Source organism: Rousettus aegyptiacus, unplaced genomic scaffold (genome assembly GCF_014176215.1).
Source record: "Rousettus aegyptiacus isolate mRouAeg1 unplaced genomic scaffold, mRouAeg1.p scaffold_m13_p_2, whole genome shotgun sequence".
Classification (NCBI taxonomy): domain Eukaryota; kingdom Metazoa; phylum Chordata; class Mammalia; order Chiroptera; family Pteropodidae; genus Rousettus; species Rousettus aegyptiacus.
The window spans coordinates 156,801,785-156,819,361 of record NW_023416295.1 but is presented as its reverse complement, the minus strand read 5'-3'; the positions used below and the strand labels follow the sequence as shown (position 1 = coordinate 156,819,361).

Genomic DNA, 17,577 nt, shown 5'->3' with positions numbered 1-17,577 from the left:
CCCTGGTTGGGGAAAGAGATGGGAGAAGCAAAGGCAAAGCTTCTGCCTCAAGGGAAGTAGGAACGGAGGAGCGTTCAAGTGGAGAGAAGTGGGTGCAACTACTGAGCTGAGGTTCCGGGCTGCTGGGAGGGAGGGCAGGGCTGGGGAAGGCGGAGGGTTCCATCTTTTTCGGAAAGCTTCTTCCGCCAACCCCAGCTCTCGGGGATCTCTCCCTCCTCCGAACAGTGCATCGTCTTTGCTACATGTATGCTTTGAATCAATTCCACAAATACCGTTGCCTATCTACTATGTGTCAGATGTTGCACAAAAAAATCGAGTAAAACACAATCCCTGTTCTCAGTGTCAATCAATCCCAGGACAGGTGAAGCTCCAGAGGGTGTAACTCTTTTCGCGACAATGCCCAGCTACAGAACGAGGAGCACTGTATTATGGACAGATACAATGGAGCATCAAATCATATTTTTAAATAATGAAAAAGTTAGTTTCTCCAATAATCCTGCAAAGATAAAGTCTCAGTTTGATGCTACTGTGTCCTTAACCTCTCTGATGCTAGTTGAGCTTCTCTCTTTTTTTTTTTTTCGGTTTTTTATTTTTTTTTAATTGAGGTATAAATGACATATAATACGACATTAACTTCAGGTGTACAACATAATAAATTTCTCAAAAAGAGTAAACAGGCCCCCAGCCTCGGACCTTCTGCAGCCAACTATATCCAGCCACAAATTAATGATGTTATTTTATTTCGGGTATGGTTTATTTTTGTAGTTATTGTCCATTTTTTTGGCTGGTAATATTGGTTCTCCACTTATGATAATGATATAGTAGTTTCTTTTCAAATAAATTTACATTTTAAAAGTGAGCCAATTTGGCTAAAATATTAAGCAAATAACAGGAGAAACAGTAAATCCCTTTGCCTAAAATCATGAGAATAGTAAGCAGTGGTATTCAAAATCATGACCGTGGTATTCGAATAACTGAAATTGTGAGACCTTTTATAAGGGGGACCCAGAAGAGAAGTAATCGGCCCATGTAACTGTGTGAGTCTCTCTCATTTCCCAACGAGGCAGTAAACCCTGCACCGCTTCCTTTGGGGCTGCCGAATCCACAACCAGGTATGTTCTTTAATTCGGAAAATGGGAAGGAAATTCAACTCAGCTCATAAGGAGGCTAAAAAAACCTAGAAAATTTAAGCAAAAGATGGACACGTGGGTGAGCCGACTTAAGCCCACTGGCAAAGAAGAAACCCCAAGGCAAGAAGGAATCCCACACCATTCCTGCGAAGGACTGCAGACATAGTGACACTTCATTTTATGGCATTCTACCAACGGTGAAGTATTTCGCCTGTGAAAGGTGCTGGCTGCAGAACTCAGATAAGAAAGCAGACCCAGCGTGGCTAAGAGACTTGCCTAAAGGCACACGTCAGTGAATCCCACTCATTGCCCTCCACACACGAAGTTCTTCCCACCACATCCTGCTGCTGGGGAAATCCAGGTGATGGGCATAACTCCCTCTGATAGTCACTGGTGTTCTAAATGTTCCACTAGCAGAGCCGAGACCCCCAGGCCTCGCTCGCAGACCGTGGCCCGAGTTGTTTCAAAAGCATCCTCTCCGACTCCACAGGGCCCAGTGAGGGCAGCGCACAGCGACCCACACAAAGCCATAACCATGGACAGGGAGTGTGTGCGCCAGCAGTCAGCAGCAAACCCACCAGACTTTGAGGGTCCCGGGGCTTCAGCTCCAAGCTTTTGGGGCTTCCTCTGTCTGCACTTGACAAAGAAGACACAACAGGACAGCACACCCATCAAACTCCACTCCTTCTGACCTCCTGTTTCTAAAAAGGTGCTAAAACCTCACAGGTCCTCTCTGAGGCCTGGGAAGCCTTGACCCTCCAGAGGCCTGTGGAGGAGCTGAGTGTAGGTTCCCTGGACCAGAAGAGCTCCGAGATGAGGGAGAAACACAGCTTTGGCTAAAACATCGACAGCCAGACCTACCCCACCCTACGAAACCTGGCAACGATGGATCCCCAAGCGGAAACTCAATGAAGCAGTTATAAGAATATCAGCGGTCACCTAGTCCAGGCCCACACCCAACCTCTTGGAACACTGAGCTGGACAGACAATCCAGCTGCTGGTCATGATGGGGCAGTATGAGGCAGAGGAGAGTCCCAAACCAGCAATGTCCGAGGGACAGTGAGCACATTCTAAGAGAAATCAGAATGGACCCAGGGTTCCCTAGGAGCAGAAGGCCATAAATGGCAATTCCCATGGATCTTTCTGGAGAGACAACACTCTGCCCGTAGCTGAGCTCCTGGGCAAGTTAAGAAGGATGGTGAGACAGGAAGATGCGGTCTCCATACCCTCCCACACCATCTACTTCAGAAGACAGTAACAGGCTCTTCTTTAGTTTCTACTATACTACCCCTCAAAGTCATGGTGCGCAGAGCTGGGAGGGCTGGGAACATGTCGGGACACCACAGCTTCTATCCGTGGCCTGGACGTAACAGGAAGCATTACCTCACCTGGACAAAGGCCATCGCCCCGCTCAGACTCACCAGTCCACTCGCCCTTTGCGCATCCAGAACAAAGGTCAGCCTGCTTGGCAGAACGCATCGCGAATGTTCACGGACGTCCCGGCAGGCAGGGCCGTTGGCGACCTGCAGGAGCTGACGAGACACCCCCAGGTGGCAGTGCTCTTTGCAGATCCTTTAACAAAGGTCCTTTTAATACCCACCCACGGACGTGCGTAACGCCAACATTCAAACTAGGAGCAATTATAGTGCGAGAACCCATCTGATAGGCAACGGAAAGTCACGACAAAAATTAAGGTGTGAAATTAAACACGACTGGCCGATTCCTAATTTTCCCACTGATATTCTTTTACTTCTCACCACTTCCTTTGCCCTCGACAAGTACTTAGTGGCAGACGACAAACAGCAGCTTCCAAAGGCTTAAGAAAAAAATATGTAAGAACAATTTTACGTTGAGAAAGTTACCCTTATCAATGCAATTTTTCGGTGAATCGAGTAAACTATCAGTTTTTATTTTGCCATAGACTACGTCAGTCTGAGTCATAGAAAGCCAGTGCTTGCAGGGACATAGTTTGAGAATCCCTGACGGTGCCCAACCTTCCCCTTTTCCAGATGCGGAAGTTGACCTCCAGAAAGCAGCCAGTTGGTGGCCGAATGGGACCCAGAACCCAGGTCTTCTGACATACACACAGCTCAATTCTCTTTCTGCTCTACTTCCTTCTCGGGCCCAAGCATACTCAAGACTGAAAACCACATGCTCCCAAAAGCAATTAGCCGTGCAGGCTCCGAGCAGCAGGTAGGGGCTCGGCTGATGTCGCAGCTATGCATAGTCAACTTGCCCCACGAATCATGCCGCTGCCTCAAGACTCCTCAGGAACCTTGTCTGAGCAAGTCCGTTTCCAGAGAGCAGCTTGTGGGTATCCCGACCTGGACTCTCTTCACACAGCAGCCAGACAGGACTGCCACTCACAGGGCTTCTCCGAAGTTTTAGAGGTTATGTTAAGCGGGGGACCATGGAGCCTTAGGACGGTCTGATGAAATGTACGGACCCCTCTCAGGATGTTTTCAAATGTGTCGGATAAACAGAATAACGAGGAGATCAAACGCAATAGAAATATCATTATCGAAATATTGACGCATTGGTATATGACACAGCAATACACATGCTTCTTTATCGAAACATTAAATAGCCCTGGAGGCACATCTAAAAACTGTCGTCATTTCAAAGTAGTGATGAACGTAAATGCTTTCCGAGATCTGTGCAATAACTAGAACGTGACATGAATCTATGTGTGATTCTATTGGTGACAAACTCACAGGAATTCCTAGTAACGTAGGTTTGTGCCTATACCCTTAACTGAAGTAAATACTAAGTTTCAGTTAAATGTTGGTGAAAACAGAGTACAATTTTCTACCATCCAAGTAGAAAACGCTACCCCTGAATTCTATTCACAAAGCTCTCAAAACTTAAGAACCCCCGATGCTGCTCTACAGCGCCAGGAGTCATCAGATATAAGGTATTGGAGCACCCTAATGGGCTGACCAGGGGCAGCAGGGAGACCCTGTCTGCAGTGAAGAGCAGGCGACACTTAAGGCTGCAGTGGCCCCAGAATCATCCTCACCAACTATAAAGCACTGGATATAACCACTGGGTATCTCCAGACCTCGAGACTCAAAGACAGACTCTGCCACATACAATGTCTACTTCAGCTAAACTTTCTAATCATGCACAGTCCTCACCAGCATCTCCACTTTTGGAGGGTGAATCCTTCCTGGATACCTGATAAGAGCAGGAGACACAGCCCACTTACTTCTGCTGGGAGACCCCAAGTATCTGGGGACAAGGAGAAGGAAGGTGACCTAGCCAAGAGCTTCAAGGCAGAGGTATGTCACCCAGACCATCTGTCACTCTCCCTTGACTCTCTTCCTATCTTTGATACTGCACTTTACATCTCATTGTGTGACTCTCTGCGGTCAAGTCTGCTTTTGCTAAAAGACTACAAGGTTCTTGAAGGCAAGGACCACATCTTATTCACCTCTGTGTCATCGGGTCCTGGCCCAGGATGGGGCACCTATAGATGCTTGATAAATGTCTGCTAAATGAGAGGCAGGAGAGAGGGGCCAGAGACAGAGCCTGGAAGGTCTCTCCTGGAAGATTCTTCCCTTCTGAGCATCTTTACAATTGAAGCAACTGCCCAAGCAGTCTCTCTGACTGACAAAGACCTTGAACTTACCAAATGACAAACGGAGAAGGGCCTTCGTTCTCCGAGTTTGTCTCAGAGCCCGGAATATCCAGCACTGCCATAAAGAGGAATGATGAGCAGAATTGAGACTAACTGTTCCCTGACTCTCTCAACTAAAGACACAGATTGATGTAAATGACCGTAGGAAGCATGAGGGATACTCAAAGTATTTAACAACTAGCATAGCATTTTGTTAAGTCAGAACAGGCACCAGCCATGGACCCCCTGACAGTTGTACCAGGAGTCCTAGTCAGACATCAGCCTCTCAGGATAATCACCGAGCTGCAAGGAAGACAGACCTAACACAAGAACATTAGCCCATCATGACTTATGTGTTAGCGCAGGCTCTCTATAATCAATATTTCATTTGCTTAGGGAATTAACTAGCAGCATGAGCTTGTACAAATTACATCCTCTTGCCTTTGGTTCCTGCTCTCTGATGAAACTGAACAAAATGTCAAGCCTTTCCAGCTCTAATATCCTACAATCCCATTTTCTTGTACCTCACACGCTGCACCTAGGTAAGAGAAAGCCAGCAAAACACAGAGCCAGCCAAGGTGGTGCCCAGGCCAGAAGCTTTAAGCCAGGTCCACCATTAACCCTTGCCCTCTACTACTGTAGAGTGGGATTCACAAATAATCAAAGTCCAGAAACTCCTTCTAGCCCCTTCTGAGGAATTCTGGAGACCACTAGAAACCCTTGTCAATAAAGGAGACCAGACATGAAGGCCCTGAGAAAGAGCCACGCCCGGCTCCCTTCCACCTCTACTTAAACTCTCCGCCTGCTTTTCACTCCACCCACTGCCCAATTTCTTTCAGAACCTGGACAGTGCTCATCTCCAAGGCTGGGAGGCCAAATTCCACCCCTGGAGAGTCATTTTACAGGACCAGGGGGAGCAGGAGTTAGGAGACCCAGTTTCAAGGCACAGCCCAGCTCCTCACCAGCCTGACAAAGCACTTAGTGTTTCCTGTGACAAAGGGACAATAGCTGCTCGACACTTCGGTGGGGGGTAGCCTATAAGAATATTGAATGTTACCTTTTAATTATAAACTCTTTGAAAAGGAAATAGACATTTACTTGGGCTAAGGGGGCTTGACCCCCCCACCCCCTTCCTTGCCTCTCTCTGTAACCCCTTCCCCGGGGCTGCCTCAAGGCCTCCCCTCAGAGATCAGATCCAATCAGCCGTGCTGTGACTCTGCTCTGCTCAGCTGTGCAGCCCCAGGGGCAGGGGCTGCTGGGGCTGTCTTTGTTGTGTTCCCCGAAGATCCCTTGGGGCAGCAAAGAGGCAGGTGAGAAGCCCAAGGCTCCAGCATGCTGCTTCAGGGTGGGGCAAGTGGGATAGGAACAAATCCAAAGCCAGAGGGAAATCATGGCATTTTCCCCAGTCATTACTGCAAGTCAACAGCAGCGTGACTGCTACCCATGCTCGGGCAGGCGCGGCAGCCATCACCAAGGAACAGTATGAGCTGGGGCAGCGTTAAAGTCCACTTTCATATTTTCCCCGCATTCGCGATAGCCTTTCCTAAGAACACAGGCGCTTATGCTATTCCTGAGGAAGAAATGACTCATCTTATAATAGAGTCAGCAGGGGTATGGGGACCCCCACCCCATAGAAATGCACTGCTCCCCTCACTGCAGCGCCCCACCACCTGCCCTCGATGGCTGAGGCAGAGCAGTGGACAAGGAGACCTCTGGGGACACTGCCACCCTAGAAACCCACACAGCGAGGTTCTCCGTAGGATCAGGAAATTTCCCACATCCTAGTTTTCCCAGCAGAGTGAGACCTGAGAGTTTTAAGAACACAAGCTCTATACGATTGAGAGAGACGACAGCTGTAGTGGTACCCCTCTCCGCGAAGGTGGCCCTCATTTTCCCAACTCGGCAGTGAGAACGCAGGTCTCTGTCACCCACGGGCGTCTCCAGTGATGTCTTTAAATGAAATTCTAATCAACTGGCCAAAATGTAAGCAAACATAAAGGCAAACCGTGGTCCAGTCACCTGATGAATACTGAATAGTCTTTAAAATATGAACATGGGCAATGTCAATACATGGAAATATGCAAACGAAATGAAAAAGTGAACCCCCAAATGGAAGATGTGCACCCATTATCATCCTGTCTAAAGCACACCCAGATATCAACTAGGGTCGGAAATGAATCCTGCAATGTTCCATCATCCTGAGTTTGGTGGATACAAAGTTCCTTCGATCTGTAAGGCTTATTAGTGAATTACTTTTAATGGGTTTCTGATAAGAACCCATTTGCTTTCCATTTTTCTTGTGAAACCAGAGCCTAATGACAGCCCAGCCCAGACGGGACAACTGAGCAGGTGAGGCCACTACACCTGCTGTCCAAACTGCCACCAGGTGCAGACAATCAAAGTCCCTGCTCCTGTGACTTGCCAGTTCCAAGCTGCTGCTTAAGGCCAGAGGCTCGGCATCCTGACACAGAGAAGAGTTGTGCAGACCCCAGCAGGCCCCCAGGGAGCTGTTCCAACCCTCAGAGGCTCCAGCTGATGAATCGCTAACGTCTGTTTCACACCAGCATGGCATGGGGGGTGAGGGATGCAGGGAGGGATACAGAGAAGATCATGGACCACTAGCCCTGAAGGAGGTGACAATTCATTCTCAACCCCCTTGGGATGGCACACAGTTGGAGACAGCCTGAATGTCCATTATCATCAGGGGCGCAACTAAATAAATTGTGGTGACTGCAAACTGCTCGTCCATTAGAAAAAATGGATTAGAAGCATGTGCACAATGCAAATGGTCTGAAAAAATACAGTGCTGCATGAAACAGAATGGGCTGTAAAATAGAATGCCTTATATAAATTCAAAACGCTTACAGTGCCGAGAAACTGTCACCGCCAAGAGGCGCCTAAGGAGACATGACAACTAAATCTAATGTGGTCTCCAAGATAGGATCCTGGGACAGAAAAAGGACAGTAGGTGAAAAATGAGGAACTCCGGATAAAGTATGGATTTTAGTTAACGATAGTGTGTCGATATTAGTTCATTAATCGTGCTCTATGTACCGCTTTACTGTAGAAGTTAATAATAGGGGGAATTGCCTACGGGATATATGGGAACTCTAATTTCCCTTGAAATCTAAAAGTCTTCTAAACAATAAAGCACATTTTTAAAATGGAAAAAGAAATACATAAGGCAAGAATGACACTATACATTTCCCAGAAACGCAATGCATTGGAATGGTTGCCTGCGAAGTGAGCAGGCAGTGAAGAGTGGGGGGTGAGGGTGGGGTGGGGGGGCGTTTAAATAAGTAACGAGAGGGTCCTTATGCAGACCAATGATGATAATGCACCATGACTGATACGTGGGCTTCAGAGATCCCAACATCAACAACAAAAATAAAGTTTTGGAAAACAGAGAGTGAGCACTATGAGGCAGGAGGCCGTGATGGCTACATAGTCGAGGAGGTCTGATGGGAGAGCGGGGTCCAGGGGAAGCTGAGGAACCCAGAAGAGCCCCACGAAGGAGTTAAGTAGGCCTTGAAGCCAAGGGTGGGGGCTGGGAAGAAGGAGCTTTTGGTGGTTACACAACAGGAACAACAACCCGGGACCCAATGGTCAGTCCCAAAGCCATCTCTGGGCCCTCCTAACTCCAAGCCAAAGCCAGGAAGATTCAATAGCAACCACAATGAAACACACTAGAGGAAGCACAGATGGGCAGTGTTACTAGCAGGACGAGACAGTGACATTGGACTTCCCGATCAACGACAAATAATTTTTTAGCACAAGTATATCCCTGATGTTGCACAGGACATACATATGTTAAAAAATTATTTGTTCTTGATCTGAAATTCAAATCTGACTAGGAATATTGAATTTTCATCTGCTAAATCCAGCAACTCTAAGTAGTAATAATAGCAGTAACACTTATTACTATTCTAGATACTTTATTTGTCTGGTTTCATCTTCATAACAACCCAATGAAGAATGTATTATTATTCCCTCTTTACAGACGTGGAAACTGTGACTCAAAAAAATCAAGATCGAGTCTCTTGTCCAAGGTAATGAGGCTCATAGACGCCAGGCCCAGGATGTAAATATCTGTGTTTGGACTCTAGAGCCCACACTCTACAGCGTAACGCTGCCTCCCAACTCATCCGGGGAACAAGGCCCAGGCCTCTGCTCCCTGACACCCGGGGACAGGTGTGTGGACTACAGCCTCCCACAGTGATAGTGCCAGGAGCTCCTTGTATGGCCCCCAAAACACACTACCACCTCAAGAAACCTTCCCACCAACTGCAATTGAAGGCATCAAAGTGAACTTTGGGTTTCAAAAGTGACAATCAGCATTCTCACAGCAAAGGAGCCCCAAGTAACCCTAAAAGAGCACACTGTCCCAACATTGGGGGAAAGAATAATGAGAAAATGGCTCCTGGCCAAAGGGTCTGGGTCAGGAGCATATAGGTCAGCATGACGAGGGTCTGAGCCGGGCCAGTGACATCCTGCCTGGGGACAGAGAAATGAATGAATGACCTCTGGGGGTCACTTCCAGTTTGGAGACAGTATTAACTTCAATCTTATAAAACAGGTTTCTGATGAGAATGGCACCCACCCCTCAGCATGACACCTCTTAAAAGAATCATAATGAGCATTTATTGAGCACCTACTACGTACCACACATTGTGCTGCATGTCTTTATTGCCCTGTCTAATGATGGGGCATGTAAACCTACAATCCAGCAGGGTGTCTGTTATTTTGAAGATGAAGAACCTGAGACCCAGGGAGGTCACTTTTTTATTCAACTGACACTTCTTTATTGTTTAGACTCTAGGTGTTAGGGACATAGCAGTGAACTAACCTAAACCCCTGCCTTCATGGGGCAGGTGAGAACACAGACAAAAAACAGATTAATCTCTCATGTTATTTCGGGTAGGAGGGCTAAGCGTGGTGAGGAAAAGTAAAGCAGGATCAAGGAATAGAATGATGGGACAGGGGTATTCTAGCTAGGATGGGCGGAAGTAGCATTTGTGCAGAGTCTGATGTAAGGGAGTGAGCATGCACAGGTTTGGGGAAGGGTGCCCAAGGCAGAGGGGACAACCAGAGCAAAGGCCTTAAAGTGAGGGTGACCAGCACACACCAAGATAAGGCCAGTGGGCTGCAGTAGGTGTGGGAGATGAGTTTGGAGAGTATGGCAAGGGCAGGTCATTTTTAAAGGATCACTGTAGTATGGAGAAAGGAGTATGGAGAAAATAAATGAATAAATGGCTGGCTGGCTGGCTGGCTATGTAGATAAATTTCCATGGATTCCCTTAGGCTAACTACTGACCATAAGTGAGACTATATATAGCTCACAAGTTGATAAAATGTGTCCAAAGTTTGGTTCTCAAACAATGAACTCAGTTGATTCAGTTCCCAAATAATCAACTCCCTCAGGGGGTCCCAGGCAAGCACACGCCTCACTGAAGCAGATCCCCTATAGAGGAATTTTGGTCCAAAATTCATTAGGCAAACCAGGTCTTCTTCCCAAGGAAATTATTACTGAGAAAGCCACAGGATGGGGCCTGAGAACACCAGGAAGAAACGTCTTGCCTTCAATCTCCAACTAGGCCGACTCCCACATAACAGACTGGTCAGATACCCCCACAACCTGAGATGCCCTAGGCAGAGGCATTAGCTATATACCAAGACCCTTCCTCAAGTCCTTGGGCAAGAAAACCCGGTTTGCCCACCAAAAAAACAAAAGTCACCAGCCAGGACAAAACCAAAGCTCCCTACAGGTGACACTGATCACCAGGAGCCCGGCCCTGTAGGGCCACCCCGTCCCACGACCCTGTGACACCTGCCCAACCTCACCTCCAAGTCCTTCTCGAGCTCCAGCCCGGCCTCCATCAGGTTGTGCTCAAATTCCTCCCGCTGCTCCTTCCTCTCCTCCTCCAGGGTGTCGAGCGGCCCCAGCTCAATGTCACCAGGGCCCCCAACGTGGGGCTCCTTGCCCATCTCCCCATTGGAGACAATGGCCAGCGCGTGGCCAGGGGAGCTGTGGCTGGGGTGGGCCCCACGTTTCCGGTAGTGGTAGGCAAGCACATAGTCGACTTTCCTCTGGTTGTCATGGAAGTGCATGCGGCTCAGACGGGCCTCGCCGGCATCCAGGTAGTTGTTGATGACCTGAACGGAGAGAACAGGACAGGGATGACGAGGTCTGGTGAGGAAGGGGTGAGAGACAGAGGAGGCTGACCTTGTTCTGCACCCGAAAAGGTGCACTGCGCAAGCCCCTCAGGCCCAAAGTGCCCAACTGCCCCCGGTGAAGGGACAGAGTGGCTCAAATTCATCTGCCCCACGCAGCCCACACAGCCCTCCGCCCACCTGTCCACAGCTTGGGCATCAGCGCCTTCACACCTGCTCCAGCAACCACGCACACATGTACGCTCGCACACACAGACTGCGCGCGCAGCAGCAGACCCCTGCACACCCACACCTCCTGCCTCCACGCCTGGAGCCACAGGCCCACTCCAGCACAGGCACAGGCACCTGCACCCAGCCTCTGCACCACGCTCCCGTGCACGTCTATGCACACGTACGTGACCCAAGTACACTCTGACACACACAGCCCTCCACGTACACTGTGGCACACTCGCACGTGCCACCTCCTTGCAGATCTGCGGGCTGCCTGCACACACACACGTATGCACACACACAAGTACTCACTGGCAGGTTCTCTGCATCCATTGGAACAAAGGCCAATTTCTGGTCACCTGGTTCACTCCCACATCCCTCCCCAAGGGGATTCACTACACACTATGCTCCACACAGGCCCACATCATCCTCTTGCTCTCCAGCCACTGGTGAGGACCCTGCCAGAGACGGCAGCAGGGTCCTGAGTCCTGCTCCTGTCCACCCCCGGAGATGGGAGGTTGAGAGAAAAAGAGGAGAGAGAACGAGGCGGAGCAGAGGAGGGACCTGCCTCCCCTTTGGGTGTTTCCCTGTTTATTACTGGTTTGATACCCAGCTGCCTCAGCAGCCACCTGAGAGGTCACCTGGGCAACCAGATGCGCCAGGCACAGGGGAGAGCCTCTAGAGCAGCCACGGCACAGGTCTGGCTCCTCAAGCCTGTGGGCGGGGGCCAGGGAGTCTGCTGACCAACAGGTGGGATCGCCCGGCTCCTCGCACCTCCCCCTACCCTGGCACCCTCTGCCCAGAAGACTCCAGCATGGCTGGCACGTGGTGCCGTCACTGACTTAGAGAGAGGATGGAAAAAGGCCCTAATGAAAACCCTGCCCCCCTCCCTCCTTCCCTCTGACTCTGTGTGTGTATGCCTCTCTCTCTCTCTCTCTCTCTCTCTCTCTCTCTCTCTCTCTCACACACACACACACACACACACACACACGTACACTTGCTCACCCCTGTCCCCCAACCCCAGTACTCACAGAGCTGCTGTAGGAGCTCCCTCCATCAGAGGACTCGCCAGAGTCTCGGTTGGAAGTGCCCTGCAGACCAGGGGCCCGGGGACCTGGCACCTTGAGGCATTGCTTTCCATGTTTGAGCCCCTGGCCGCCCCTGGCCACTGCCCGAGGGCTCAGCCGGCGTGGGGAGCCAGGGAGCAGGGGGAGATCTGTGAGACAAAGGAAATTAAGTTGCTTCAGATAATGGGACATCCAGGACACAGAGAAACAGAGGCACTGAGGGAGGGACATTGGGGTGGCCCTAAGAAAATGGTCATCTCTCCTCAGAGACTTAGTTAGCCAGGTTTGCACTGGCCACAGGGGAAGAGAGAGTGGAGAAAAAACCAGGAGTAGGGGGCTCGTCCCACTGTGTACACACACACACACACACACACACACACACACACACACACACACGGGGCCTGGAGCCACCATCAGGAGCTCCTTCAGAGGATGTGTGTCATAATCTCTTATAATTCCCCCGGACAAGAGGAGAGCGGTAGTGTCAGGTGAGCCAGGGGTTGGGGCACTGCCCGGAGAGACACTACGAATTAAGGCCAAAGGCTTAGGTTTTAGGTCTTCCCCCAAGGCAGCCAGACCCACCCAGCATTAACCCTCAAGGAAGGAGCGAGGACAGACCAAGGATGTGCCCACCGCCGGCGGGCGTGGCCTCGGACAAAAGGGCAGCCTCCAGTGCCCTTGAGGAGTCACCACATGCCTCTGCCTCCACCGAGACCGTAGAACTCTGCAGCCCTTCTTGGCCATCCCCAAACAGCCCTGCTAAAGACCTGGGCAGAACTGGTATTTCAAAACCCTTCCAGCATCACTCGGGAGGAGAGTGAACCCCGGTGATGATGTAGCTGCAGCATGTTAGAATCTGAGGGGACTAGGGGGTGAAACACTCCGTTTCGCCCCAAAGCCCCAGACAGGGGCCACAGGTTGCCAAGGTCTCACGGCTGATCAGACCCACTTACTTAGAAACACCTTTCAAGCAGAGCCTCACAGCCCAGTGCACCTGGGCTTAAACCTCAGCTCTGCCCCTTGCTGGCTCTGAGGCCTCTCTGAGCCAGTTTCTTCAACTATAAAACGAGGAAAATCCCAAACTTACAGGATTACAGAGAGAATAAGAACGAGAAATGTGATGCAAAGCACCCGGGGCAGTCATTAGCCTATGCGCATACAATAAAAGATGGATATTATAATTATTATTTTCATTTTAAGCTCTGTGTGAGCAGAAATCACACCTTATTCAACCAGCTCAGCCTTTAGCCCCTGCTGAATGAGTGAATGAATTAATGAAGAGCAGCTCTTCCAGGTCTCTTGAAACAGAGCTTCTGGCCAGTTACCAGGATGTGGAGCAGCCCTTGCGTGCCCAGCTCTCTGCTGGCAGTCTCAGTAAGCCTAGAACATTGGGTCCCTGAACTCGAGTAACTGAGCATCTTTTTATGAAGACAGAGTTGGCAAGCAGGAGACACAACTATGATCAGCAGAGTCCAGCTGTCATAATTTATTTCTATACTGTGGGCTCCAGTCCGTATAGTGAGAGACCAGAAAGGCTAGGCCAAGGTAGGCTTTCAGATGAATTAAGCCTGAGGCTGGTCTTGAAGGGCGAGAGGCTTCCAGAAGGCACTCGCTGGAGACAGACACGGAGGGCAGGAGTAAGCATGCATGCTGTTAGTGAGAGAAGGGAGGCCTCAACTCAGGACAGCAGGGGAGGGGCTCCTTCCTCTGTCTCTGGTCTTGCCTCATCCTTCTCCCTAGGGCCTTTCTGTGTGCCTTCCCACCAACTAGTCCAGGGCAGAACTGAGAAGGGGACCCCACACCCCGAGGAGGGCCTACGAAGCTCCAGATGGATGCCTCAAAAGCCCAAGACCACTCCGATGTGTGACTGGGCAGATGACGGTGATGCTCACCACGGTCTGCCCTTCCTTGACAACTATATTCACATCCACAGCTGCGACTCGGGGTAGCTCAGATTCAGAGTCAGCCCAAAGCTTCAGTCGCACCACTATCCAGGAGCCACCATTCGCTAAAGGTGCCACCTGGGGTCTGAGGCTGGTCTCCTGCGTCCCCGTAGCCATCCTGGCTACGCCCTCTGCTCATTCTGACATAGGGATCATGGCTGCCTGTGGTCCTGCTTCCATGCCCACGTTCTCCCCAAACCAGCGATTAGAGTACAGCCTACGGTTCAGTCATTCAGCTCCAGAAAGATATACCGAGCACTAATGACACAGACGTGGAGAGACCCAAAGAGCTGGCTTACACCATGAGATAAAGCTGGGAGGTGTGTGAGCAAAGCCTGGCCGTCGGGAAGGATGGGACAGACGAACACACTCCAAGGGAATCCTCTAGGAAGCTGAGAAGACGTGAATTGAGGTTGATCAGCCCATACACAGCCTAGGGAACATGTTACCCATTCGGAGAAATGACAGATTCCTGGATATCCACAACTTAGCTACCCTCCTGAACTATGGCTGTCATTAGGCAGGGACATGGCTTACCTACCTCTGGATCAGTTAGATGGATGTTCACAAGGCTTGGACCCAGGGCCTCTTCTGTACACTCTAACTCCTTCCCCGAACGCTCACATCCAGTGCTACGGCCTGAATTATCACCTATGTGCTCATGACCCTCTAAATTTTTTAACCCTACTCTCCTCTAGCCACCAGCTCATTCATTCCCTGCCTACTGGACATCACCAGCTTATGGCGAGGGGTGCTTCGGAGCCCCCCAAATACCATTATGTCCAAAACCAAACTTAGAATCTTCTCTGCAACACAGATCTTTTTCGGTGTTCCCTGTCGCTACAAATGCTCCCACAGTACTCTCGGTCCACAAACCAGAAATCTACAGGCAGCCTTGACAGCCTCCTTCCCTCACCCCATATCCAATTTGCCACCAGTCCCAAGAATTTCACCTGTGCACTAGCTCCCAAATCCATGTTTTACAGCACCTCATGACTACCACCCTACTCCAAGCCACCATCCTCACGCACCTGAATAGCTCCCATAGCTCCCCACAGCCCCTCTGCTTCCACCTGAGCTCCCCCTTCACTGTTCTCCACAAGGCAGCCAGGGGGTCCCTTCAAAATGATCTGGCCATGGCGCCTTCACGCGTGGAGACATCTGGAGCTTCCCGCCGCTCTCAGGCTTTGAGACCCTGCACAATCTGGCCTGCCCGCACCTCCCCTCCTCCCTCCCCCTGCCCCGCCTGGTCTCTGAGTTCCCACCACATCATGCTGCGTTCAGTCTCTTTAATGTACTATACACCCTCTCAGCCCAGGGCCTTGTGGATGTTCATCCCTGTGGCGAGAACATGCCTCTTCATCTAGCTGTTATTTTGGTCACTGGAGACCCAGAGAGCAAAACTAACACATGTGTCTTTCCAAGAGACGCCCATCGAGGTGTAGGAAAGCAATATTCAGATACTACTAGCAAAGCAGGGTCAGAGATTTTGAGAGCAAAGAAAAGAGACTAAAGGCAGAGAGGGCCCAAATCTAAATGAAGAAGTAGGCAGAGCTTGTGTTTAGAGTCCTCTCAGCACCTGCCTTTTCATTGACCCTGGGCCTGCGCAAGGCCCCTCCCCAGCTTTGGCCCCCCCATATTCTATGCCTGCACTTTCCCATCTACCATCAGAGTCTTCAGCACCCACTCCTTCGTTTAGCTGTTGGCAGCCTTGACTGAAAAGTTAATTTACACCAAAGTACAAACAGCCCATCCTGAAGTCCCAAGGTAATAGAAGTGAAAGCATTTTGAAAATGTTCAAGGGCCCTACAGATTTCGCCAGCTCTGCATGTTTGCAGGGGCAGGGGTCTCAGCTCGAGGAATACTCTCTAATGGTGGGCACTGGCGCACCACTCTAGGGGGAAGGGAGAGATGCTGAAAGGCGGGAGCTCTTCTTGGGTGAGCCCTTCAAGTCATGCCACGCCTCTTGGACAGTTTGGCAGGAATCTCCAGGATCACAGCAAAGGCTCAGAGCATGGCGGGGCCTCCAAGTAAGGGAGAAGGGCAGCAGCAGGATATGGAAAACTAGTTAGAGTAAGAAAGGCTCAGGCAGTAAGTAACGGTAGGAAAACTGGAGCAAAGGGACCCAGTGACACAGTCACAAGGAAGGCAGGGCCAGGCTGGGCAGAGAAAGAGCAGGAAGGGGAGTCACCAGGCACAGAGGAGGGTGAGGTGAGTCATCAGGGCTCAAGGAGGTTCCCAGGGCCTCCAGGAAGAAGAGCGGGAGGTTTCCTGAGGGAGCTGGACTTCCAGGCAGCTGGGCTTTTCCTCAAAGTGTCCCTCATGGCACTGCTGTGATATCATCCCATTGCTAACCACTGACGGGTAAAGTGTGAAGAGCCCTGAAAAACAGCGCAGCCTCTGTCACCAGCCTGTCAAGGCCACTGCTTCTGGCAAAACCAGAATGGCCAAGGCTGCCCAGAGGGGAGACAGAGCATCCACATTCTCCCAAGCTAAGAACGAGACTCCGGGCAGGGACAGTCCTACTGGTGGACAGGCCCTCTTAGGAGCCTTAGGCAGACCTGGGCACTTTCAGACTTTGATGGTGCTCACCGTGGATCCTCCCCCAGCTCACTGGGATGAATGGGTTTCATTTCAGCTAAAATCAATACTTTCACTGAAGTCTCACTCTGCTTTCCTGCATGAATTCAACCCAAGACAACAGTTTAAATTTGAGGCTCCAAACTCTAAATTTGGACCCAATGGCCCTGCTGGTGACCCCACCTCTAGCCCGTCGGTCCTGCCAAAGCCTGCCCAGCCTCTGCGTGCGGCCAGAGCAGCAGAAGCATGACACTCCGGTTCCCTCCACACAGAAAGGATCATCTGCAAATCTGCCTCCTCAGCTCTGCTTGTCTAATAGCCTTGGTTCAAAAAGAGCCCTCTGCCCCCCAGTCCCCTTTCCTGGTGATGACATTGTACAGTCTGCATCCTTACCTTGCACCTGGAAGAGGAAGAGTTAACTGGCCTCCCTGCCATTAATCTTGCTCCCCTTCGACTTTCCTCCGCTCTCCATCCACTCAGACTGCAGCTAGTTGTTAACATTTCGAAACAATCTGACCGAGTCGCTCCCATTCTAGTGGCTCTTCGCTCTTCTTGGGATGACGACCAAATTATCTAGAATGGCATACGTAGCCTTCCATCATCTTGATGCTTACTTGGCGCTCAAAGACTTCCACATCTGGCTATTACACACCTCTGCTGCCTAATCTGTCCATCGGATAAGAATACTCCTCTTTATCAAAATCTATCTCCAAACCTACTCTCACCCTGTGCCTTCGCTCATGCAGTCACCCCTGCTTGGAATGGTCTCTCCACTCACCTACGTCTCATGCAGCTGAAGTCCTACCCCTACGCCACGCTTTCCCTAACCAGCTAGGGAAGTCCTCAGAACGTTAGAA

General features: G+C 50.5%; 1 protein-coding gene across 3 annotated transcripts in view; it reads right to left on the bottom strand.

Moving 5' to 3' along the window:
- Positions 1-17,577, bottom strand: part of ANO2 (anoctamin 2) — a 291,146-nt gene that overhangs the window by 259,724 nt on the left and 13,845 nt on the right. For all 3 annotated transcript variants that reach the window (XM_016162765.2, XM_016162764.2, XM_016162767.2), the window contains exons 2-3: positions 12,162-12,346; positions 10,591-10,902 (exon numbers count right to left, since the gene is read on the bottom strand). In XM_016162765.2, coding sequence (XP_016018251.2) covers positions 10,591-10,902; positions 12,162-12,346 — 497 coding nt within the window. The remainder of the gene's footprint in view (positions 1-10,590; positions 10,903-12,161; positions 12,347-17,577) is intronic.